At 46.8% G+C, this 26,651-nt stretch overlaps 1 protein-coding gene and 1 non-coding gene across 2 annotated transcripts; both read right to left on the bottom strand.

Moving 5' to 3' along the window:
• Window positions 1–570: 570 nt before the first annotated feature.
• On the bottom strand, window positions 571–6,300 carry MYCN (MYCN proto-oncogene, bHLH transcription factor). The gene is made up of 3 exons (XM_066384712.1): window positions 6,231–6,300; window positions 4,142–5,037; window positions 571–2,011 (listed from the first exon to the last, which is right to left on the bottom strand). Exons 2-3 carry the CDS (start codon window positions 4,896–4,898, stop codon window positions 1,407–1,409), a joined length of 1,362 nt encoding a protein of 453 aa, XP_066240809.1. The 5' UTR covers window positions 4,899–5,037; window positions 6,231–6,300; the 3' UTR covers window positions 571–1,406.
• A 3,646-nt stretch (window positions 6,301–9,946) lies between these two features.
• Window positions 9,947–10,052, bottom strand: LOC136407307 (U6 spliceosomal RNA). The gene has a single exon (XR_010751860.1). It is a non-coding gene; the product is annotated as a U6 spliceosomal RNA (small nuclear RNA).
• Between the last annotated feature and the right edge of the window lie 16,599 nt (window positions 10,053–26,651).

Below are 26,651 nucleotides of genomic sequence, written 5' to 3'. Positions count from 1 at the left end.
AGCGCCTTGCGGGGAGAGACCAACCTCCTGTCTATTCTGCTACAAAGCCCAGCCGGCATTGACCCTTCTCAGTCCCCGTGAGCCTGAAAGAATGCATCCTTCTTGGAGACAAACTACTCTCTACACCAAAATATAAAGTCATCTGCCAATGGGACAAGTATGAACAACATCAAACACAGCCAAATTATACAACCTTGTCCTGATTTTACTTTTCACTCTAAAGGGTTGATGTCTGATATCCTAGTCTAATTTATTTAATGTCCAACATATGGAAGTGCTTTGTAAACGATTGAGTGCTATTCAGTTCAATGCAGTCACTAGTAATATCTCTATTCTGTGGAATCTGAAAAAGGCGTCTTACCCTTTTTAAACTCAGTCCCCTCCACCCCAAGTGGGGACAACAGCCCCTCCCCAACCAGAGCTGCAGAGATGTGAAAGGGCTGTCTATGGACACTAAGTTCCCCCTGTAAGCTATCTACTATTATGGTCACTGCTTAAAGAGATAAGAGTCTAACTAGGGCTCATCAAGGGGAAAAAAAAGTTGCATCATTTAATTGCTATTTATTTTCATAAACATGAGGTATTTCAAAGTGCTATAAGATGCAGCACTAAATATATACATTTTGAAAGAAATTAAACACAGAACTTTGCATTTACCCAGTTCTATGCACCAAACATCAACAAATACATTAACAGGAAGAAACAGGCTAGGAAAAAGGCATATATATATAGTAAATTTCTTTACAAAAGTTTCTTAGTTCAAAAAGTGATAAAGTAATATCTACTCAAAACTTTCACAACTCATTTTCATACGAAAATATAAGTATCAAATTTAGTTATGTATCAGCATCATACTAAAGTATACAGGCAGTGTAAGAATTAGTACAGTACATAACAGAGATTAACAATATATTTGTATACAAAACATGCTCCTCAAACATTGAGGTATTACAGTACTTAGGTATGAACTTCCAGTCTAATACTGGCCACAAAAAGCCACCTCTCATTACCCAGGACGTATACAAAAGGCGGTGTGTCAGTGGTATTTACAGAAATGTTCTCTAGGGGTATTAAATGGCAAACCCCTTCGTGGCATCTGCTGGAACATAAGCACCATTTTAAAAGGAATGACTTTCTGTTGTTTGGAAACTTGGAACAAACAAGGTGACTTCAACAGCCCAAAGGCTCCCAACTGTCACGAACTTCGACCACCGTCTTGGAGGTGACTTGTAGGAAACTTCAAGGGTCACACAGATTCCCACATGTCCTGCTCCCCACCCAGATCCAAACTCGACGGGGGACCAATCTGAAAGTAAACCAACATTCTTAACGTCAACACAATGTTTGTTTAAAAAAAAAAATCAAAATGTGCAAAGTGGCAGTGACTGTCCAGTTCTGAGAAATGTTTAGCAAGTCCGAGCGTGTTCAATTTTCTTTAGCAACTGCTGCTGTCTTGCCTGCAACTTCTCCTTCTCCAGCAAAAGCTGGTGCTCCTCGGCCTGTAGGGAGTGGACGTACTCGGTGGCCTTTTTTAAAATAACCACCTTGGCAGCCTTCTCGTTCTTCACCAGCTCCGGCACGTGGTCCCTGAGCGTGAGAAAGCTGGACCGCAGGTCGTTGCGGCGCTGACGCTCCAGGATATTGTGGTTCCGGCGGCGCTCGCTGTCCTCTGAGTCAGAGTTGCGGGGGCTCAAGCTCTTAGACTTTTGGGGGATGACATTCTTCAGCGGACGTGGGGACGCTTCACTCTTAATCTTTTTCTGTGGTGGGGCGTCCTCACTCTCCACATAGGGTGAGGGGGCGGCATAGTTGTGCTGCTGGTGGATGGGGACACAGCGCTTCAGGATCAGGTCACCCGCCGGGACTCTGCCCGGGCCCAGGGCTGTGCTCTTGGGGCGCACAGTAATGGTGAAGGTGGTGACAGCCTTGCTGTTGGAGGAAGATCGCCGCTTTTCCACTGTCACGACATCAATCTCTTCCTCTTCTTCATCTTCTTCATCATCTTCATCCTCTTCAAGAACAAGATGGGAGTTAATTCTCACAGTGACACACATGAAAATTCTCTCTACATATATAGTCTCTTACAGGCCCAGGCAGTTTGCAGTTATGATGGTTCCACCAACATAGATGAAAACAGAAATGCATTTTAGGACTCTTTTAAAATTAAACATCTTTGCAGACACTGTTTCCTTTCCCACACTGCTAACACTCCCAGCCTCCAGACTTTGGCAAGTGGCAGATATAGAAAGAACCTGGGCTTTGGGTTCAGGCATAATCCTGGCTCACCACACTCCCTGTGTGACCCTGTGCAAGTCACGAAACCTTTCTAAGCCTTAGTTTCCTCAGCTATTAAATGGGACTAATGCCCTCAGGTTCTTCAGCTGGACTGGTGACTAGAGAGCTGGGCCTTGTAGATGGATGTTCAGTAAATGGTAGCTTTTAACACCATCACCAGTCCGTAGACTTATGTATATATTTCCATCTCTATACTTAAGGATTGAGGCTCTTCGTTTTAGTGGCCTCATTTAACAATTCTGCCCATGGTTGAGTTTGATTTTAGGTCCTTAAACAAACCTGTAAGAACCATTTAATTAAGCAGTTTTCTCATCTAGCAATGATCCAACTGAAGTCATAATCCACAGGAGGTCTAAACCCAAATATGGGAGCACCTACTCTCGAAGTCGCCAATAATAACAGCAACTACACAAACATGTAGCATCCTGTGTGCATCTTCCCCTCTCCTCCTTCCCTACGTGATGGGATAGAAAATTATTGTTTAAAATGCAAGCATGAAAAATCAAAACACATCTCCTGCTTGATCTGAAGAGGACCGGAAAGCTGAACAATTGTAGGATTTGTTCTAAAGCAGAAATGTGAGGCTGTTCCAGCCCATGGGTCCCTTTAAGCCAATGTTTTGGTTTTCTGCCAAGAAGACAGCTGTTGGAAGGAAGTGCTTCCTCACCGAGAGCTGTCAAGGCAGACATGAAAGGGACAGACCCGCTTCAGACTCCAGGCTTATCCATCAAGTTTCCTTCCAGGAGCCTCAGACGAATCCGTCCTCAGCCCTGAAGGAAATTTAGGCTTTTAATCCACCTGCATTTTGAAAACACTGGGTTTCGAGATTCCTGGGAACACAGGCTCCCAACTCCAAGGACAAGGGCTGTTTAATTATTTGGGTAGAGTTCTTTACTGCCTAAGCACTAGAAAGTCCTCCTACCTACCCTTCAAGGCAGAAGCACACAATAGAACTTATCAGCCAGTGTTTCTAGGGTGTGTGCATTCCTGGAGGGCTGGCTAAGTGCCCGCCCTCACCTTGAAAGGACAGGGGGTTAAAACACAAGCCAGATCTGAAATTAGTTCTAGAATTCTGGCTAGAAGACAAAACCGGACCCAGTTTCACTGCACGCTGTAAAGAGGCGGACCCTTGAGAATGTACACAACCTCCGTTGTACTACCAGCCAGCTGCTGAATGGAGGCCGGGGTGGCCCCATCGCCCCCAGCCATTCAGATCCTAAGCCCAAACCCATCTGGAATATCGCCGCCTACTGGCCACCTACCCGGAGCAAATAGCCCACCACCCACAGAGGAGGGTGGGAGAGGAGCACCCAGGTTTGAAAATTAAAATAAAATCAGTACTAGCCATCCATGCCATCTCCCCCTAACTTCCTGTGCCCTAAGCAGGATTTAGCACAGGGCCTGTGTCTTCTCCGGGTGTCACCCAGCCCTGACTTGGGTCCCAGTTTCTCTCCACCCCGGGGGGGTCAACAGATTTCTGCCCAGGCAATGCACCCAGCGGCTCCCTAAAATCTCACCCTGCTTTAATCACTCAACTTGTCCTAATTTCAAGCCTCGGACTGGCTGCAGAGACCTGGGCGACCAGACTGGATGAGGGCGGGGACTGATGAGGGCTCCCGGAAAAGGTGGAAGGAACTTCCAATGAAGGTGACACCCTCTTGGGAGCTTTCACTCGTTTTCTCCTCCTTACCCTGGGTAACAGCTTGGAAAAACGACCTCAGCCCCCAGCACTACATCCAAAGCGCTCTCCCTCAAAGCCTAAACCCAGGAACGGTAAGTAACAAAGGGAGCGCACCCCTCCGCACCGGCACTGCAGGGAGGCAGTGGACCCCGGCTTGGTCTTTACCTGAGTCGCTCAGAGTGTCCTCTCCGGAGGTGCTGAGAGCCTTGTGGTCACCGCCACTGGCTGGGCGACCGCCGATGCGCGAAAGGGAGGCCACCGGGGCGACAGCTGGAGTTGCGGCACTCGCCCCGGAGGCGACCGCAGTGCCCGCAGCCGGAGCACTGGCCTGGGCGGCGGGCAGGGGCGCGGGCTCGCGCTTGTTCACCGGGAAGGGGAAGACCACCGCGGGATCCACGCACTCAGCGGCCGGGTGGGCAAGCTCGGAGGGCATGGGGGCCCTGGTGCGGCCCGCCCCCGCAGCATGCCCGCGGCCGGCAGGGCTGGCTGCGCCCGCTCCCGGGGCCGGGGCGGCGGGCCCGGCTGATGGCCGGCCGTGCTGCAGCTTCTCGCTCACCGCGCGCTCCAGCTTCTCACGGGCCGAAAAGCCGCTCCACATGCAGTCCTGGAGTATGACCGGGTTGGGGGTGAGGCTGCTCAGGCCCCCCAGACCAAACGCGTCCTCCTCGGCCGGGTTGCCCCATAGGTCGGCCTCGGGCAGCAGCATCTCTGTGGCCCAGTTCGGGGGCTCCGGGCTGTGCTCCGGGAAGGCACGACTGGGCGACAACGGGGGCGTGGGCAACAGCTCAAACTTCTTCCAGATGTCCTCCCCAGGGGGAGTCGAGTCGGGGCCGCCGAAGTAGAAGTCATCTTCGTCTGGGTAGAAGCAGGGCTGCAGCGAGTCAAACTCGAGGTCTGGGTTCTTGCAGATCATCCCCGGCATGGTGGAGGCGGTGCAGCTCGGCAACGGCTCGCCTCCCGGCCGGCGAATAACAGCTTCTTCCCGCTCCTCTCCGTTTAGTTCGGGGGTGCTTCCTTCCCGTGGGGGTCGCCGAGGGCGGGGACGGCTCCAACCTCCGTCACTGCAACCGACAGACACACCAGAAGAGGGTTGGCAAGCAGAGCCGAATGGGGGGGTCAGGCAGTAAACGCCTCCTCGAACCTTTTCCCTCAGTCTCCCCTCCAGGCCCCCCACTCAGCCCGGGCTCCGCCGAAGGTGGAGGAAGTTCTGCCTCTGCTCGCTCCCTCCCTCCTTTTGTGTACAGGCTCTCCACGACAGTGGGTAGGAGGGGGCATGTAGATGCGGGGGGGGGGGGGTAGCAATGGCTCCGCAACTTTGGAAACTGCAATTTCATTCACACAAGGCACTGCCTGGGGGAGTGGGCCGTTCCAGGCTGCAGGATTCCGGCTCACAAGCTCGCCGGCAAGCCCAGTTGCACCAATGTCGGGCCAGCTGCTCAAAGGCAGCCCGGTGCTCCAACCCAGCTGCACCAGATCTAGAGTATCCCAATCCACCCTCCCCGCCCCGCAGCCCCTCGCTGTAAAATCACGACCTTGGGAGGTGAGCGGGGGGGGGGGGGGGGGGGGGGGGGGGGTGTTACGAAACTTGACGAATGAAAAAATTCAACAAGAAACACCCAAATCCACCCCTACCCCAATTTGAGCAGACACCCTTCAACATTCCCCCCGCTGAGGGGAGAGTCCTACCACTACATTATTTCGAACCTCTCTAACCCCACCCCTGTTCTTCCGAACCCCAACAACGTCTTCTTCCAGGGTGAGCGAACAGCCTGAACCCTAGTTCCCGGGAATGGTGCAGAAGCCAGCGCGGGGAGGGTCGCGGGAGAGCCAGGTCTTCTCCGAGCTAGAGCAGCCGTGACCCAGATTACCACTACGGCTGCCTCGCCAAGTCTAACCCCCCCCCTTCTTCCTCTGGGGCACCCTTTGGAGGAGAGTCCCAGCTTCGGGGTGGAAACACACCAGCTCCCCGTCATGTCAGACAAATATTATAGAGAAGGGTAAATTTCTTCTCGATGAAGCCATTAAAGCAAGGGCACTAAAAGGATTAGGGCGGGTCTCTTCCAGCCAGGGTGACTTGGGGGCTGGGACTGGCTCTTCAGAGAAAAACCCGAGGAGGTTTTGTTTCGGAAACAGCAACAGCCCCCCTGTTACATTGGAGCACCCAGAGCGTAAGCCGCGATCCGGTCCAAGGCTTGCCTTCGCGCCGCGCTCGCCGCTTCCGAGCGCAGGGTGGTTGGCAACCCTCGTTCCTTACCTCCCGCGGATTGCTGGGGATCCAGAGGCGATTCTGTGCGGGGGTCCCCGGGTGGCCTGGGGCGGGCCGGGGGGGGTGTCCTCGAGTGGCTGCAGTCTGTGCGCCTTTGCGCCTGGCTAGCGCTAGCTCGGCTCCTACCCAGTTCCCAGGAGCCCCCCGCATCCACCCAGTGCGTCCAGACAGATGACTGTCACTGGCTGCGCTTTGAAGCTCGGGGGATATTATTAACTGAAAAATCTGACACACCCGGGGGGCGGGGAGAGAAGGGGGCTGCGGCACAGACAAGGGGGAGGGAGAAAGGCAGAGGAAAGGGGCTTTACCCCGCCCTCTTGGATTTCCATAAAAATCAGGGGAGGCGCCAAGGCTTTCGCGCCAAAAGCCACTTGCTTTTCTTCTTTGCAAAGAGGAGGCTGCAAAGCTGAGAGCCCTGTGTGTGCTTCCCCCGCCCTTTCAGACCCCCGGGCTTGCACCCGCTGCACTCTGCAAACCAGCTGCGTGCCGAGCGGTGCAATGCAGCGCCCGCCCTGCAGGCCTGGCAAGTGTGGGGCATTTAAAAAAAGAATTGTCCAGAGGGTTCTGGGGGTGTATGTTGGGTGGGAGTCGGGGAAAACAGAGGCTCCTAATCCAGCCCCCGCCTCGACTGTGTGTTCCGCCAGGCTCGAGGGGCCGCCCTTGTGTGATCTTAAGCGGTTCTACACCCTGGGTGCAAAATGGGAGGAAGAGGACGCGCCCACTTGGGAACGAGACCGCAGGATGTTTCTAGTTTCCAATTGAAAGGAGAGGGGCGCCCCCCTTGTTTGAAAATAAATAAATAACTGCGGGTTATGAGGGTGGCGCCGCGGTGGTTTTTTCGGCCGAAGGCGACACCTCGCGGAGACCGAGCAGAAAAGCGGAGCTACTGAGCCTTGTCTTGGGGACTGAAGTGGGGCCACCCGGCAGCTCTACCGCCGCCCCGGTGGCACTGTCGAGTCCTCCCCCACTGCGCAGGAGGTGGCGGCTCGGCTTCCGAAGGGAATGGGCGGGAGACTCCCTCAGCCATCCCCAGAGACTCCCAAGTTACTGCCTTTCAAAACCAGCGCTGTGCCGAATTACTGGGAGGCGGATCAGGTTCACACGAGAAGTACGATTCACACCTCCTGAAGACCAAACCTCAGCTCAAAAACCTTGACTCCAAGATTCGGCGGCCAAAGGAGCTGCTATCATTACTTAGGCTCTTTGGGCCTCAGTTTCCTCCATTGCGAAATGGAATTAGGAATGGCGCACACCCAGAGGGTTGCTTTGAGAAATAAAAGTTATGTAAGCGCTTAGAACAGAGGCCAACACCCAAGTGTGAGTGTCAGGATTGTTATTAGCTCACTATAGTCTTAGGGGGAAATTAACACCCCCACCCCCACCCCCCACAGCAGTGGCCTTCTCCCCTCAAAAGGCCACTACCACATCCTCATTTCACAGTTGTAGCTGGGGGAAGGGGCTGGGATCAGAGGTATCACCCATACTTCCCAGGAACAACCTAGGTCCCCTGGATAGCCACCCTCACAACCAGATACACCGTGGGGTGGGCTTTAGCTTTGAAAAACAATCCTGGAATAGTTTGGAGTAAGGGAACCTGGCCCCTGACTTGGACTGGGAAAGCTACTTTATAGCCCTTTTTCAAACTGGAAATTCCGCTCAACCCCGCCATTCACCTGGCATTCAAACTACTTACAGAGGAGGATGCAGAGGGTCAGGGGCAGCCAGTAAAATGCTCTTGTATTAGCATTTGTGAAGGCTCTTCCAGCCCTTACCCGGGATGCCTACATAATTCTGGGAAGACGGGGAGATTCCCTGAGTTCTAGGAAGTGGGTCATGAATGAGGATGAGCTGCCCTTCTGAGCACCTTTATTATTATTATCACTTCCCTCACATATGTAAAACACTTCACTGTTTCAAAAGCCCTTAACACCCATGTCTGCTTTTCCCTAACCCCCTAATCTAAACCAAGCCTTCCTGCTGCATTCTCTCCAAACATCCTTTACCTCCATTTGTAATTATATATTCCTGGGAGTGTTTGTTTAATGCCTGCTTCCCGCCTGAGTTGGGGAGGAAACAGTCTCTATCTCCCGCCCTAGATGTGTGAGCCCCGGCAGAAGAGGACCTGTTTTGCTCAGGTTGGCATCCTCAAAACAAAGCAGGGTACATGTACACAAAAGTACTCGGCCACCTTGTTCAAGGCAACCAACTCTTCCCAACATAATTTCTATCAGCAAAGGAGAAATGAATGTCACTCCAGAAACTTCTTCAAGCACTCAGCACCCGACCCAGAAAGGGCACTCAGAATTGCCTTCCTTACTCTACCTTATGTATTTATTCTTAACCAAAATGGCAGGACTGGTAAAACAGGCAAGGATGCCCCCCCCCACCCTTGTTACATTTCAAAAATCCTACTTTTGTCCTTTCTCACCAGACCTGTGCCCTTTGCCCCTCTAGTTGTCCTTTGTCAAGGGACAAAAAGTAGCAGAAAAAGAAGGGACAGGAAGACAGGAAACCTAGTTACTCTGTATGCCTCCAAGCAAATCGTGTATCCTTCCTGGACCTCAATCTCTAATTTCCATCTTTTAACGCAAGCCAGTAATTACTGACAAGTCTGAATTTGAAGGTTAACAGAATGATAAAATTCAACAAGTATTTATTGGTACTTTCATTTGCAAACGGAAAGATAAAAGAGTCTGTGGAGAAACTGTGTTACTGCTGGTTCCTAATCAGCTTGTAGAGAAACCAGCATAAATTCCTCTTAAAAACATTGAAACACCCTCAGACTATGTGGGTTCCCACTAAATAAATCTTCAAAGCGAGGTTTTGTTCAGCATGCATCTACTGTTCCCAATTCAGAACAGAGATGAGTTAAGACACAGCCTCTAAGAGCTCATCTTGGGCAGATAGGGACACCTGCCTAAGATGGAACAACAGATAGGACAGAGTTGGGGACAAGAAAAGGGTTTTAGGGAAAGGAACCTCACAGGTTGACCTGATTATAGATTCCTAACTGGGCAGTTTATAGTGGGCAGTCACGCCCCAGGCATATATAACTTTTTAGTAAAAGGTTGATCTTTGCCTTAAGCAAGCCCTGTCCACTGTTTCTGTGAATATAGTTTAAAACACCTTTGAAATAAGCTGCAACAACCCTTGAGAAAGCACACAATCTTGTTAACCATCCTGTAATCCAATCACCACTTTGTTTCTCCCACCTCTATGTGACCTTCCTTATATTCATCCCCTCCTTAATTTCACATGCGTAAAAGAAGCTGCAAAACTGCTATTTGGGAAGCATTTGAGGTCTTGTTCCCCAGCAGATGTCATCAGTCTGGCCCAAATAAACGCTTATAAAAATTCTCTACAAGTCTAGACATTTCTTACATTGACAGAGTTATACACAAGATTTGGTTTCTAAATAAGGAGATTTTTTTGAGGGAGGAGAATGTTTTTCTACAAATCTCTTTTGTATTAAAAGAAAAACAACACACACACACACACACACACATTCAGCAGGGTCTAACCTGTGACTGGCTAAGAGATCAACCATCTCTAAGCCTTTTCCCACATCATGAGTTAAAGATCTTCTGGGTCCAGCTCCACGGACCACAGTTTCACTTAAGAACTTCACTGGTTCCTTTTGCAAAAAAAAAAAAAAAAAAAAAAACAGTGTAAAATTTTTACTGATTAAATAATTTGTGTGTGTGTGAAATACAGAACGCTTCACAAATTTGTGTGCGATCCTTGCGCAGGGCCATGCTAATCTTCTTTATATCACCCCAATTTTAGTATCTGTGCTGCCAAAGTGAGCACTTGATTAAATAATTTTTAAGTCCTTGACTCTTCATTTGGAGTCAAGTAAAGCTAGCTCCCTGACTTACCCAGTTACAAATTAATTAATGAATTAAATTTTAAAAGCCTGGCTTGAGGATTTTAATGGAAAAAGCAAGACTATAAAAGAAGAAGAAGACATGGACTGAAGTTCTTTCTAAGACAGCTCTGAAAACAAGGAAGAAAAAAATTTAACATATTTGACTCTAACAAAAATGTACAGTTAGCACACATCCCAAACAAAATCAAAATACAACAATGTGATAGAAAAATACTTGTCTCATATATTAAAGATGAAGAGTCTACCCATGTATGTGAAGAGCTCCTACACATTGAATAGGAAAGAAAACAGGAGAGAACTATGGGTCCAGGATAAGAGCAGGGAATTCACTAAGTAAGAATTTTTATAAACATATGAGATGTTCCGCTTCACAATCAGTCAGGGAAATGCAAATTAAATCTTAAGGAGATTAACATTTTTTGGTCTAGCAAATTGGCCCTAGTGTTGGCAAGGCTGGGGAGGGGCGTGGGGATCCTCTCCTACACTATTAGGGTTCCAGCTCTACAAGTGAAAGCAAATCCGTCTTACAAAGACATAATGCAACAAATACGTACAAACATACAAACAAGATATGTGTTGCAGCATTATTCACAATAACAAAAATATTGTAAACAATCCAAATGCCCATCAGTAGGGGAATGGTTGGATCTATTACAATATATACCTGCAAGTGAAGAATGTGCAGTCACTAAAAACAATGATTTAGATCTGTGGGTGTTGTTTTGGAAAATGCCTATGATTATGAAAGGCTATAAACAAGGTATAGGCCAACGTGTCTGGCATTTAGAATATATGTGTGCTTAAATTTGTCTACGTAAACCCAGTAACAAATTGGGTGGAATATGCAACAACTTGTTAAAAAAGTGGTTTACTTTGAAGAAGGGAATCAGGTTAAGAGAGAAACATTTTCTCTTGCATTAGGAAATTTTTTTGAACCAGTGGGATTCTGAACAAATATGATGTCTTTTGTTTTGGTTATTTTTCAAAACAATATTTGTATTACTCCCCAGGAAGGCTAACTGTTAAGCTGATCACTCTGGGAAAGTAAAGGATGCTTTTACGAAGCCTAAAGCCACCCCGAAGATCTTTCTGTTTCCCAGGCTGGTTGCCATTCTTCCAGACCAAACTGGGCTAAGTGAGCCAAGGATTCCAAGAGACTAAAATTGGACAATATGAGCACTGGTTTAGTTAAGATTAGAATCAAAACTCCTGATTAGATGGTGGTGCAGTGGATAGAGCAATGGACTGGTACACGGAGGACCCAGGGACGCGGAGGACCCAGGTTCGCAGAGGTCACGGGCTTGAGCATGGACTCATCTGGCTTGAGCGTGGGCTCACCAGCTTGAGCACAGAGCTGCTGGCTTTGAGCATGGGATCATAGACACGGCCCCATAGTAGCTGGATTGAGCCCAAAAATCACTGACTTGAAGCCCAAGTTGTTGGCTTGAGCAAGGGCACACTCTCTCTGCTTTAGCCTCCCGGTCAAGGCACATGTGAGAAAGCAATCAATGAACAACTAAGAGGCTGCAATGAAGAATTGATGCTTCTCATCTCTCTCCCTTCCTGTTTGTCTGTCCGTATCTGTCCCCTCTCTTTGACTCTCTCTATTTCTATCAAAAATAAATAAATAAATAAATAAATAAATAAATAAATAAGATTAGAATCAAACCAACCAAAGCCATTTAAAGTATATGATGTGGCAGGTGTCCAAGATAAGACATTTTTTTTTTTTTTTACCTCTGAAGCAGGAGGAAAATTTGAAACCCAGAATTGAATTTGGGATATGAAATTTTTTTTAGTAAAGGTACAATTATGTTTAAAACAAAAACGATCCTCATTTAATGCCAGCAAGTTAGTTACAGATTTAGAAAATAAAATGTGTTCAACTGTAATACCCCCAAAGACTGATTTTGCATCATTGGAGGCATTCAGATAGCCCCTTCCACTGGGAAGCTTCTCTCGGGCTTGGTACACTGCAGACTTGGGGGCAGCCCTAACTGCAAAGACCTTCATGGATGAAAAGTGCTGTTGTTGCTGTAGAGTCAGAATTCCCTTTTACCTTATTTTCTTCTTGCTCAAAGGTAAAATGGGAAAGCTGACCTGGGAGGCATGCAGGCTGTTCAGGGCCAGGCTCCACTAGGGGAAGGTGGGGAGGGCCATTCCTTGGAGCTCAAACTTGGGGTGTCAGTGCACCAGCAAGTGTTGCAAGGAAGACAGCCAAGTCTTGGCAGGAGCCTGTAAGGGCTACAAGGAATGCCAACTCCATATCTGGTTTCCAGGTCCATTTGCATTGCCTTTTAGGAAGAGCAGCACTTCCTATATCCCATCTTCTTCTTCTGGGACAACTTCCCAGTCTCAGGGCTTTCGTTTGGTTATGTCCAGATCTTTTCCACTGAGGTGCTCAGATCTTCTCTTTAGGTGGTTCCATAAGAGGAGGCTGATTTGCCCATTGATTCTTGCTGATTTCAATTTCCTTCAATGCAGGAGACACTCACGATATTGGCAAGAACTGCCCACATCGCTCTAATATATGTCTGGGAGCCCTTTGGTTTCCTTGTGTTTAAATAGTGATCTCAATCTGTCCATTTCCAGAAGTTACTGCTTCTGGCCTGAAAGTCTCTCTTTCATCTGCTTATTCAAATACTGCCCTCACAGATGAGCTAGAGGCTTTGCAGGAAGGAAGGCTAATCTTTTCGCCAACCGCTCTTTTTCTCCCCCAAATCTCTATCAGTTGGTTGCCTGCCATGCCCCCAGCGAGCATAATCCAGCTGTAGGCTTTATCAGGTTCAAGTGTGTGGCTGTCCGTCCGAACAAGGTTAGCAGTTCCTGAGTGGCAGGGGCCTTCCCCACCTTGTCTTTGTGTCTTCATAGCATCTACTTCAGTGAATGGTGGAAAGAGACAAGCTCTGAAGCCAGTGGGGCCAGCAAGCTCTGCCAGATTGGACAATGCAACAGCCACCCTGAGCCTTAACATCTTCATCTGTGAAGTAGTGTTTGTCAGCCCTGGCTGGATAACTCGGTTGGCTAGAGCATCACCCTGATGTGCAGAGGCACATACAGAAACAGATTGATGCCTCTCTCTCTCTCTCTCTCTCTCAAAAAATAAATAAATAAATAAAATAATAATAATAATAAAAGAAAAGAAGTAAATTAGTATTAGTCAAGATGAATGGCATAGCATTCATAAACTTGGCTTGTAATGGGTGCCCAGTTATGGTCAGTTCTCTCTCTTTACTCTAGCCCCTTGCCTGCCTATGAGGGGCTCAGCAAATCCTACATCAACAGACCATGGCATTTGGGTTCCAGGTTGAGCCTGCTGAAGTTGGTTCTCTGTTTGAATGGGACTAGTTAATAATCCTTTCTCCAAAAGAACTTCACCTGTGACATATCCCTCCTTCTTAGCTTGTTCGAGACCCAAGTAAATTTGGACTAGGAAGCAGGTACTGCAGAGTCAAAGTAGTGTAAAGTCAAGGTACTGCAATGTCAAGGTGGCACAGGGCAGTGAGGGCACAAGGCCACAGGGGCAAGGACTGGAGTTCTTCCAACCTAAAGCTGTAGATTGTATATTGAAGAATCTTACACCGGTCATTTAATCCCCCTTGGTCTCAGTTTCTTGGTTCATAAAACGGAATAATGAGTTTACAAGGAGGAGATGATGCCTGTAGAGCATGGGTTAAGATTCAGAAATTCAGTTTAATGTCCTGGTACTGTATCATTTCCAATGTTAGGCAAGCCCACTTTTATCAGCCTCAGTTTTCGCATTTACAAATACAGGTAATAATATTCTTTTTACTGCAGCAGAGTAGATATGAGATCTGGAATCAACATAAGACCATGTGTCTTGTACTATATTATAACCTCCTAGAAACTGTGGAGGTGAAAGCTTTATTCTGATGTAGCAAGTACTTGAAAAATGAGAAAACCTCTTCATGGAAACAATATAGGGTTCTGTGTGAAGTTATTAAAACAGGGCTGTTTGGGACGGACACTTTAGAATCATCTTACAATACTGCTGATGATGGTCCTAGTTCCTGGTAAGTGGTATCAAATCCAAAAACCTGTCAAAGGGACAGATGGCATTCTTAGCACAAAAGAGGAAACCAATTAAAAGTGAAAATACAGAAAACGGGAACTTGCAAATGCTAACAAATTGTTTCAGTAAGGAGGACTGTGCTATCTCTTCCCTGACACTAGCTAAGGAAGGTTTCTGTCCATTCATCAGTGTTCACAGGGCACTGGCTGTTAGGGTCTAAACAAACCTTACAGACCTTCTCTTCCAAACCCCTGGATTTCAGACTTTCATACCTAATCAGGGTTGTTGGGCAGATGCTAGCAATTGCACCATGTCACTTCCACAGTGACAGATTGTTTCTTTGCAGCTTAGAAATGAGCACCAAAGGCTGGACTTGAAGAAGCCATTACTGAATCCCACATTTGCATTCTTGCAGTCCATCAACAAACACTTATATATGACTTACAAATTCTGCTCTCAAGGTACGAACAAGCCAGTGGGGGTGATGAAGACATAGAAAAGTTGGATTAAACTTGTGTTCTATAATACATCTTGAGTATAGAGCAAAGAGCCATTCCCTTTACCTGGGGGGAGTGGAACATGGCTTCACAAACTGGGCGATGGTTAAGCTATGCAATGAGAAACAGGAGTTTTCCCAGTAGTAAATAATGGTAGATAATTTGAATTAGTCAGCATAGGTGAGGTTATGTGGTTGTAACAAACAGCCCCTAAATCTCAGTGGTAGAATATAACAAAGGCTTAGTGTTTGCTCTCACGGTATGCCTCAGCATCCTCATTACAGAAGCAGCCCCTTGTGACAAAAAGAGCAAGAAAGGAAAACACAGATGAAGAGCACAGCTGTGAAACCCTTTGTTAAGGCCTCTGTTTGGATGAAGGTGCCCAGGATGGACCAGATGATCTGGGAAAAGGAGACTAAAGCATGGCTGTCCCAAAGAAGCCTCCTATGCTGAGGACAGTGAAAAGTATCTGGAGAAAAACAGAAGTGTCTTGAAGAAAATTGCGTCTGTGGCTTCAGCTGATAGGAATCGCATTATTCCGCCGACGGAACCCCCGCCTGTTCTCAAGCCCACACTCTTTTTTACCCTTCTTTTTTTTTTAGAGAGAAAGAAGAAGAAGGAAAGGGTTGGGGGGAAACATTAATTTGTTGTTCCACTTATTTATGCATTCCTTGGTCGTTTCTTGTTTGTGTCCTGACCAAGGATCGAACTCCCACAATCTTGGCATATCAGAATGACATTCTAACCAACTGAGGTATCCTGCCAGGGCCCCTAAACCCCCACTCTTAACACTTGTCTGAACTGCCTGCCGTGGGCTGTGTAACCTGTGCCATCTCCTTAAGGGCAAAGGTGGCATTTATTTTATTTTTCATGGTGCATAGTTGTGCCCATTACCAAGAAAGTCCTCAATAAATATTTGGGGAACAAAAGAATGAATTTCTCTCCATTTTCCCAAAGCAAGACCGACCCTCTCTATGTAGGTACAGAATGTCAGGACCTGCGTTCTGTGGAAAAGGGAGGTGACAGATCTGTCCTTTCAAACTTGGCAGTAGCAACCAAACCCTTTGGTAAAACGGTATCATTTGCATAACATTTACTGAAGCCCAAGTGTTTTTTAAAAAGTGAGATAGAGGTGGAATGTCTCTAGTGGGAATAGGGGACCCTGAACCTCATTTTCTCAGTCTCTTTCTGTCTCCTTCTGGAGAAACTCCTGAACATCTTTGGGATTTTCAAACCCGGATTGAATGCTACACATTTAGATAATCAAATCACACCACCAGCAAAACCCAGCACTTTCTCTTGAAACCAGTTTTGACTTTCATCTCTTTTGCCCGTTGAAATCTGTAGTTCTCTCCAGTCTCCACCTAGGGGTTCAGGGTAAGGTGCCTTTAGTTTTAGTTTCCCAATGAAGGAATGAAATGCACTTGTCCAGACTAGAGGTCTGAGAGAAACCCACTGGCTCCAGTACCCTCCAAACAGCATGCCCTGCAGGTCCAGGGGGCTGGGCCCCTGCAGAGACACCCCTGAGCTAAGCCAGGTTCCCAATGCCTCCTGAAGGTGGGAACCCTGGTGTGGGGCTCCTTTCCTCAGCATCTGTCTCAGGCCCGAGGAAGGCTGTCTTTCTCTCATCTAATCCTCACGTCTCATTGTTCAGACCTGGGGGGGAGGACAGGGGGAAAAGGAAGAAGAGCCTTTGCCAGTTAGCTCCTCCTCTCTGCTCACGAAAGACCCCTGACCCCCAATATTTTGCCAGACAAGAGTTTTAGCCCCATCTGTGAGCGGCCCAGAGAGAAGCAGGCACAGCCTTCAGTTCCCATTCCCAGCGGCTGAGCTGAGCGAAGGGCAGCCCGACCTCTGGGTACTGTCAGAGGTGCAGAGCATGTTCGGTTCCTAGAGCAGTACCTCACCCTGACTTCCACCAAGGTAACAGGGCTGGACAACTTGATACACTTCCTAGGTGTCACCATCCAGTGCCAGACAGGGTCTCTTGTTCCCTTTTTCTCATTCTGCTCTATTAAAAGCCAAGGTTGGCCTTAGAGCATGCTAGGCTCTCCTATCACCTCTGAAACTGTGAGGATGCATGTAGGAGATTTTCATCAATCAGCTCGGAGCAGGTGCAGTCCCCTTCCTCTTCCTGTATTCATGGAGGCGCTGACTGCCCCAATTCCAAGCCAAGAAGAGCTCCATCATCCCAAACCACATTCCAGATACTAAGGCAACAGCATTTGGGAGAGGGATGGATGTGCCCAGGTGGGGACAGAAGCCTGGTCCTCACCCCAACGCCGGCTCCACAGTCCCACGTTCGGTGATGTCTAACCCGGGGCTCTCACATCAGAGATGCTCATGAAACACCGTGGACCATTTCCAGTTGTGTTTGGATGAAGAGAACACCTTTCCACCAGGTGTCCTAGAACAGCCTTCCTTCCACATGGAGCTCCTCAGCACAAGACATAAGCTCAGATGCCAGGGAGTCACTTTGCTCCTTTCTATGGTCCATCTGCTGACTGAGGGACTTGAGGAGTCAGGTCAGGAAAAATCTCCTCTTCTCCTGCCTCACTCCCAACTCCTGGACTCCCAGCTGCATGGGAGCCTCTCTGAACTTCAGTGTCTTCAGGTTTAAAATGGGGATAATAAGTCCTTGTGTTCTCGGGACTATCAGTGCCAAGTGTGAGATAAATGACAGAGCGTACCGTATCAGTGTGGAGGTGACTGTCAATATTGCAAAAGCAACCCCCACTCACCCAGAACCCCCTAATTGTCCTACCTGGATTATTCCCCTACCTGCCTTCTGGATCTATGTCATATTTTAGAGGTGAAACAGTCAGATGTTAACCTGAATTTTTCTCTTTTCATCCAACTCTTTAGAATCGTGGACTCAAGGATACACCCCATTTTTACTGGCATATTTTTTCCTAAAACCCCTCTTTAAAAATCCATCAGAATAATACACAGTCGTGAAGAAGGCTAAACTGGAAGTCAAGTCCAGCATGAAACAACTCCAAATTATCATGTTAGATAAAAAATGAGCTGCAGAACAATGTCTAGCATGAGCTCACTTCTGAAGGGAAAATAGCACATGGACTTATATGTACATATCTGCAAAGTTACACACCATACTGTTCAGTAGAATTGTTGGGGGTTGAGATTAAGGATTGAGGTGGAGAGATGATGAAAGAATTTTCATTCATTTTTCTACTTGAATTTTTTAAAACCGCGAATGGTTATTAATCACTTAAACCTTTTGAAAATTTTAAAATTCTCAGTATTCCTCCTCTTATGTATAAAAACTGTTCATTTGTTAAGCAACCACAGTCCCAAGCGTTATACAAAACATTAAATCACTTATTCACACTCTTTTACAGCTTAAGTGTCTATTCTGTTGCCTGGTGTTTGTATGACATTGACATCTGAGTATGACTGTAACATTGTATATAATAAAGAGTCCTTCAAGATTTGAGCAAGAAACAAGATTCTGATCCATTACAGTAGATCATGCAGGTCAATGCAGAAGTCAACTGGTGATGTTCTTCTGTCAACTGTGACACTTACTATCCTCTCCTCGTGAAATCACTACTCCCCTTCTTCCTCCTTCAAACCCAGGGCTTCTACCACCTCTGCCACCATGACGGAAGCCACCACCCACCTCTACAACCTCAATTAGAGCCTTCCCAACCTCTGACTTCTGCTTCAAAAAAACATGCTTTCTCCTACAAGCTCCACGTGCACCTGTAGCCTGAGTGCACACACCCACCCACCCCCAAATTACTTTTTAATTTTTTAAAGTTGATTGGTTTAGAGAATGAGGAAGAGAGAGGGAGAAAAAGAGAAAAAAACATCTATTTGTTGTTCCACTGATTTATGCATTCCTTGGTTGACTCTTGTAATGTGCCCTGACCTGGGATTGAACCCCAAACCTATCAGGATGATGCTCTAACCAACTGAGCCACCTAGCCAAGGCTCAATATTACTTTTTAAATTAACAGAATTTTAAACATGAGCAGGTATTTTAAGTTTATGACCTTGAATATATTTTAATAGACTGTCTATATCTGTTCTTCTTTTTGTTGTTGTTCCTATTATTTAATTTTCTAAAGAAGTCCAGTAAACATTTTCTCTCCTGTGTAAAACTGACATCTAGAATCCTGATCCCTCCATTTGCTGAGCACCTGTTGCAACCCAGGTGGAATGCCAGGCCCTTTGATAGGACTGTTCTCACTTGATCCTCCTCCTCTAACCTTGCAAGGTTAATTATTTTCACACCCATTTCCATCTGAGGAAGCCAAGGCCGAAGGTCAGTCTGTTAATAAGTGGCAGAGCTGGAATTCTAATCCAGCACAATTTGACTCAATCTGAGAGAAGTGCACATTTGCTTACAAAGATACCTCTCTTCAGGTTTCTTGATGCCATCTTAAAGATTGCATTAAACCTCATAAATATAACTTTAAAAATTATAACCACTATGTATTAGTACATGTGATCTGATTGAAAAAATTTTTTTAATTTTTATTTATTGATTTTGGAGAGAGGGGAAAGGGGCAAAGAAAGAGAGAGAAACATTGATTTGTTGTTCCACTTATTTATGCATTTGTTGGTTGATTCTTGTGTATGTGTCCTGACTGGGCATCAAACCTGCAGCCTTGGCATTTCAGGAAGACACTCTAGCCAATTGAGCTACCTGGCCAGTGCCATGTGATCTGATTTTAAAATAAATATTCAATGTAGCATGTTAACTTTCTTCCCCAGACACTGACCCCCATCTTCCCAGTGAGCAAGGGCATATGTAGATCTTAGAGCATGGTCTTTATTCCAATTAAATCTAAGTAAAACTGTAGCAACAAACTAACTGCTCAGATCTCTTTCTCAAAGATTTCTCAAATTTTAGAAGTCTGTAGACTTACAACATGTGAAATGAAGTCTGCTATATAACTTCCCAAGGTTTTACCTTCAGATCATCACTGGGGAGCAGAGTATGGTATCTAGTGGATTTGTTTGTTTCTCTACCCATGGGAACTCAATTCCAAACGAATGTTAAGATCAGAAATGGAATTTTTCTGTGTTGTTCCAGAAAGTGAAATTTACAATTGACAAAAGGAAGTAACCAGCATGCTATTTCGGTCTGGCCTGAGAAAGAATTCGATAACTATTGCAACAAACCAACAACAATGGCGTTACTTCTGTGGGTTCTGAGATGCCCATCACTCAGGATTCAAAAAAGATGAGGGAAATCTCAGACCTGCTCTAGAAGTGATTTTTGCATAAAAATAAATTCTGTGATTCCCAACTGCATGTTTTGCACTTTTGTCTGTTATCTGTAGGACTAACCTGGGGCCTTAGGGGAAGGGATAAGGTCTATTGTCCAAATGCACTTTGTGGTTGTGATGTTGGGTTATGAGACCAGTTAGTTTCTGAAGGTTTGGATTTTAAAGACCATCAATCAATTGTTTGGTCCTAATTAATTTTGCTTGAGAATGTCTGACATGTTAACAGAAGTGGCAATTAAAATTGAATGGTGGTGTAATCACCATCTCAAATATTTAAACAATGTGATTATATAATATCTATCAACAGAGTTTTAAGGAACTAAACAGTGGAGGGAAAATAACTATTGCTCCAGGGTTTGGAAAATGCAATTTCTTACGCTGATGCCTCCTAGATCTTCAAGGTACAAGACAACAGGACAAGCTCTTGCGGGCCCTCACACTGACTTGACAGCAGTAAGCCCCCGCCGGCCCCACATCTTGGGTACTTTGAGCTGAAATATGCCCTCCAATTGTCTGCTTCGATCATAATCACACAGAGTGTGTTCTGTGCATTTCCCTAAAGTCAGTCTGTGTGGGGTCCTCTCAAACATTCCCGAAGCTCGGAGCTGAAGTGCTGGCCCTGGGGGTTCTCATTCAGCTTAGGACACGTTTATTGAGGGCCTACTATGTGCTGACCATAATTTCTAGATCTCTATTGGCATCCTCATCTTATTTCCTAAAAAACTCCACCCGTTTATTCAATGTCCACGGGCACTGCCTCCTGGAACACAGAGATCCATATATTGAACGTGGCCAAAAAGAATCTCATCATCTTTCCCCTGAAGCACAATTCTGCCGAATTCTCTCCTTCAGCGATGGCACCACCTGTTACCAGGATCAGAAACCTGGGACTCAGTCCTCCTTCTCCTCCTCTGATTTATCTTGTACCTTGGTTGGTGGTGACCATATTTTGTTCTTTCTGCTTCCGTCCAGGGTTTACAGAAGGTACCAAAATGTTTATGCTTGGTTTTCAATGTTAGAAATCCTTCCAAGCCAGTTGGTAAAGAGTCACAGCGTCCCACTCCTCAAGTGCTCCTTTGCCCACCACTTCAGCCCCTTCCTCCAGAGCCTCTGGCCCTATCCAAGATCCTGCAATCAAGAGGCTAATGTCTGGCACAACAGGGGGCCTCGGGGAACTGGAACCTGCAAAAGGTGGATTTCTATTGGCTGGTGCCTTGGTGGGACCACTGTTACTATCTGATCACCATGGTTGTGGCTCATGCTGGCTTAGGCACAATACTTTAAGGGGCCTATAAAAATGTCTTAAGTTTAATCACAAAATCAGAAGAAAAAACTGAGTATAATAATAATGATGACTACATAATAATGAATTGTGCCTGAATTACATTTGTCTTTATACTGATACAGCTATACAATACAACTTTTAAGTAGTTTTATTGGATGGGGCTTACAAGAACAAAAGCAAACTCAGAGGCAGCCCCTTGCAGGTTTTTTTTAGCCCTTGTCTCATCTCTGGGGATACATGGTTCTATTCATAATGCGTTTTTTGGAGGGAGTCACTTTCCTTCCTCTTTTCCTCACTGTTCTACTGTCCACAATCACTGACCACTCACAGGGTACCAAGTCTGAGGATTCTGAATGAGGAAGCCACACTTCCTGCCCTGAGGTGGTTCACAGTCTAGGGGGTGAGGATACAAACCACCAACTGTACCACCTTTCCTCAGACCACAGTGCGTGGAAGACAGAGGCCTCTCCTCCAAGGAGCTGGGAAAGACCTCCCCTGACAGGGATGTTTGAACTCCAGGGGAGGAGCACATCACTGTCCTGGGAGAACCGCACTTTCGCCTAGGACAAGAAGGCACAAAACTGAGGACCATTTAGGTGTTTGAACTGCCCTTCCAACTATTGCTGGTACCCACACCTCTGGTTTCAGTGCCCGTCTGAGATGAGCCCGTCTGGCAAGCCAAGCTTTTAGGGGGCTGGTGAGGTTTTGCTGGTGGCTTTATCAGCCTGGCTTGTGGAGAGTGTTTGGGTTTGGATGGAGGCCAGCCTTGTGGTGAGTCATCACGCTAGAGCACCACCACCACCCACATCGAGAAGGGATACCAGGCAGCTGTGGAAGGGCCTGCCTCCCAGGGCGGGCGGGAGAAGAGGGTGCAGCCAGTGATGGGCCTACCTGGAGGTGTGCTATGCGCTTTGGCTGTGGGTCTTCAATAATCCACCTTGCTCCTCACTGCTCTCACCTCTGCCTGGCAGTCACCACACTGGCATTGGCACTGCGGCCAGAGGGAATGCAGGGGTGTAGATGGGTGTCTGAGCACAGGGTGGCCCGTGTGCCAGCAGCTCCCTGGTGTTCCATCCTGAGGCAGGCTCCCTGGCCTGCCCCCACTGCGCCCTCCCCCTGCCTGCACCACAGGCCAGCCCCATGCCTGTTCTTACTTCACCCATTTCCTGAGTGTCCCACCTTTGGGATACTCTGACCCTGACTTGGCCATCAAAGCTCTCAAAGTTCTTCAGGGAAAGCCAACCGTGTCCCTCCACTTGGAATTACTTTCAACTCTCCCTGCTTTCTCAAAATACATGGTAAACATATGAAGGTGTGTAGCAGTCTTTAGATATGTTGTCATAACTGGGAGTTCATTGCATGCATGTGGTGTGTCTTGCTCGTCAGACAGAATGACCTCTCTGAGAGCTGTGACAATGTGTGATGGCCGCATCCCCAGAGACCAGCACGGACCCATCAATGAAGCTCCTTTTCAGCAAATGCCTGTCAGTGACTCACTCCCATGGGGCCTAGAAGTGCGGTTGCTCCGGGCCCAAGCTGCTGGCGCCGTATTTGCCAAATTCAGCCTGTACTGTGGCTGTTCTTCCCTAGAACAAATCAGGTCAAAGGTGGAAGTGAACTCCTGGCATTTGGGATGAGTGTGTTCTTCCTGGATAATTCAGGGATAGCCCAAAGTAAGGCCAACCACAGGAGAGATCTCAGAAGGCCCTATAAAAAAGAACATGAGTTTCTATCATATTGTGTGTCAACTATAATTGAAAAAATAAAGATTTTAAAAGTTCACAACAGGTGAGCAAGAAACCCACCCCTCCTAAACCTTGATACATGACAGAGATGTCATGATACCCCATCCTGTCCTGGCAGGGGAAATTCCTGCTTACCCTTAAAGACCCATTCTGAATATCAGGTCCTCTGGGAAGCTACCCTCCACTTTCTCAGAAAGAGTTCACTGTTTCTTCCTCTACTTTCCCCAAATGCTTCCCACATGCCTCTGGTATATAGCATTCAGCACATTTATTAACATGGTCTCTTTACCTATTTCTTATTTGTCCACGGTGCCAGATACATGTGGCAGTTACTTCTGGAAACAATGATTTAAGAGGAGACATCCAACAGAGAGTAGCCAGGTAAGAAGGACCTGGAGACCATGCCCTGGGAGGTGACCATGTGTTGAGTCAGCTATGACACTTGTGGTATCCACCTGTCGTCTCTGTACTTATCCATAGCAAACACTGTCACCCTCAACCGCACCTAGTCTGGTCCATAAAACACCTATCACATCTATCATCATATTATGCGCAATAAGTGAAGAAACCAAAGATGTTCAATCCACAGGAGCCTCGGGGAAGCCCATCATTGTCTTTGGATGTTTAAAGGCCAGCATTCAGGGTGGGGCCAGGGTGTTCTGTGTTGCCTCTGGGGTACCGAGGACCTGTGGGCAAGGGTGTGGTAATGATAGCCCTTCCCTCTATCTGCTTTGTTTACTGTTTGGCCCCAGGACTTGGCAAAGGTCCTGAAATATATTAATCCCTTGATAAATCATTCTGGGAGAAGGAGGACAGAAAGAGGGAGAGGATGAGGAGGGGAGTCTCCCACCACAGAGTCCGCTGCACCTAAAGCTGCGTGCTCCCACCAGTGGGCGTGCCCATCGGAAGCCCAAAGGCATCAACTATAATTGAAAAAAAATTTTTTTTAAGAAAATAATAAAAATTTTAAAATGATTTAAAATAATAATATAACATTTTTTAAGAAGCCTAATGGCCCCTTGTTTGGGTAGCAGGGAAGGCATTATGGGCTGAATTGTACACCCTCACCAAAAAAAAAAAAAAATGGTATGTTGAAGTCCTACCCCTCCCCAAAACATCAGAACTTGGAAACAGGGTTGCTGCAGAGGTAATGAGTTAAGATGAGGGCATACTGAAGTAGGGTGGACCCCTAATCTAACCTGACTGGTGAAAATACCTTATGAAAAGACAGCCACGTGCAGACAGACACACACAGGGAGACGCCATGTGACCATGACAGCAGAAATTGGAATTATGTGTCTACAAACCCAGGAATCCCAAAAGTTCCAGGAAGCCACCGGAGCCCTCAGAGGGAGCATGGTCCTGCCAACACCTTGATTTTAGACTTCTCACTTCTAGAGCTGAGAGAGAACACGTTTTTGTTGTTTCAAGTCGTCCAGCGTGTGTGGTGCCCTGCTGTGACAGGCCTGGGAACTAAGACAGAGGAATTACATATTGAGAGGAAGATGAACTTGAGGGTCCCTAGGGTCTAGCAGGACTCCCATCTCAGGCCCACGCTGACAGTGACGGCCACTCCTGACACACTGCACAGTTGTCCCATGTGTGCCCATCCAGCCCTGGACAGGTAGCCTGTACCAGCAAGCAGATTTCAGGCTCATGGGCGAACTACAATCCATGTGCCTTAACACCTCCCTTCTCTGTCCCTCTGGCCATGGGCTCAGGGCTCTTTGACTCCTAAAATGTCAGAATTTGAGGAAGTTCACAAAGACAATATAGGCTACCCCTCAATGGACACCCAGATTCTAGGCCCAGCCAGGGGTGCTGGCACCTGGGCCTTAGTCCCTTCTCTGTGCACACACTCCAAGTTTATTTCTACTAAGGTGTTTGCATCTTATTTTCCCCACACACACCTTGGTGCCCATGTCCCCTCCACGCCAATCTCTCACTGCCCTCTGGACTCCACTCTGAGCACTCATTCTCCAAGCATCGTATCTGGACCAGCGCCACCACCCTCAATGCCTTTGCCTGGCTCTTTTGTACCTCACCCCTTATCAGTAACAGGAATCATATATACAGTTGTCCCCCTTATCTGCGGTTTTGCTTTCTGTGCTTTAAGTTACCTGTCATCAACTGCAGTCCAAAAAATATTAAATGGAAAAGTACAGAAATAACAATTCATAAGTTTTAAACTGTGCTCCATTCTGAGTATCAGGATGAAATCTCACACCGTCCCATTCTTCACTTAGTGGTTGTCTCTGTTATCAGATCAACTGTTGTGGTATCGTAGTGCTTATGTTTAAGTGGCCCTAATTTTACTTAATAATGACCCCAAGTGCGAGAGTAGAGATGTTGGCAATTCGGCTATGCCAAAAAGAAGTGGTGAAGTGCTTCTTCTAAGTGGAAAAGTGAGTGTAGTACAATAAACTATTTTGAGAGAGAGAGAGAGAGAGCATACTACTCTAATCATTACCTTTTATTACTATCCGTAGTTGTGGTTAATCTCATAGTCTACCTAATTTATAGATCAAACTTGATCATAGGTATAGATAGGAAAAAATACAGTATATATAGGGTTTGCCTGTGGATAAAGGGGAATGACTATATATATATTCCATGTACATGTGTACTTGTTTCTTGACTGTCTGCCCACTAGAATATAACAGCACATTGTTTAGAATATAGAGAATTCTCAGTAAACATGGAAGAAGGAAGAAAGGAAGGGAGGGAGGGAGGGAGACTGGCACAGTCACGAGAGAAGTTCAAGGCAGAGTGAGAAGGAACCATGGAGAGAAGCAGGGCTCCCACAGGTCACGCTGGGCTCTGTCCTCTGCTGGGCGCAGTGCCTGTTTAATGAAGGTCTTGTGCTTCTTTCTATTTCCTGCAACTTCAAGATAACAGGCCCACCTGCAATGACGCTTGGGGAGCAAGGGTTAAAGGGACAAAGATCTTTCCACTTTGGGTTTGTCATTACATCAGTTTCCTCTACTTATATTTAGAGTAAGACCGGTAAAAATAAATGTATAATACTCATCACATGTCTGTGTAAGAATATGCATACTTCTTTGGAGAAGGGAAAAAGAGATGTAAGATTTCTTTCCAACAGCCATGGGCCAACTTCTTTTTTATTTTATTTATTTTTTTGTATTTTTCTGAAGCTGGAAATGGGGAGAGACAGTCAGACAGACTCCGCATGCGCCCGACCGGGATCCACCACCAGGGGCATCGCTCTGCCCGACCAGAGCCACTCTAGCGCCTGGGGCAGAGGCCAAGGAGCCATCCCCAGCGCCCGGGCCATCTTTGCTCCAATGGAGCCTTGGCTGCGGGAGGGGAAGTGAGAGACAGAGAAGAAGGAGGGGGGTGGGGGTGGAGAAGCAAATGGGCGCTTCTCCTATGTGCTCTGGCCAGGAATCGAACCCTGGTCCCCCGCACGCCAGGCCAACGCTCTACCGCTGAGCCAACTGGCCAGGGCTATGGGCCAACTTCTTTACAGGTATGATATCTTTTAATTCTCAAAACAACCTCTTTGATAGAAGGATGACTTGCTCCATTTTACAGATGGGAAAACTGAGGCTAGGAGCAAAGTAACGTACCTAAGATCACCCAGCTTGTGACCCAGGATTCAAGGCCAATCTTCCGATTTCAAAGCCTGTCTTCTCTCTACTAAAATACACTGCCCCCTCCCAGGTTTCTGGCTCAGAC

This window comes from Saccopteryx leptura, chromosome 5 (genome assembly GCF_036850995.1).
Source record: "Saccopteryx leptura isolate mSacLep1 chromosome 5, mSacLep1_pri_phased_curated, whole genome shotgun sequence".
Taxonomy (NCBI): domain Eukaryota; kingdom Metazoa; phylum Chordata; class Mammalia; order Chiroptera; family Emballonuridae; genus Saccopteryx; species Saccopteryx leptura.
Note: the sequence above shows the minus strand (reverse complement) of the source record. Positions and strands in the feature narration are given on the sequence as shown.

Bases quoted from the DNA above. Each gene is read 5' to 3' on its own strand.
- MYCN (XM_066384712.1), bottom strand. From the start codon at position 4,898: ATGCCGGGGATGATCTGCAAGAACCCAGACCTCGAGTTTGACTCGCTG. The intron at 2,012-4,141 runs GTAAAGACCAAG...TTGTTCTTGAAG, and splicing joins GGACACTCTGAGCGACTCAG to AGGATGAAGATGATGAAGAA.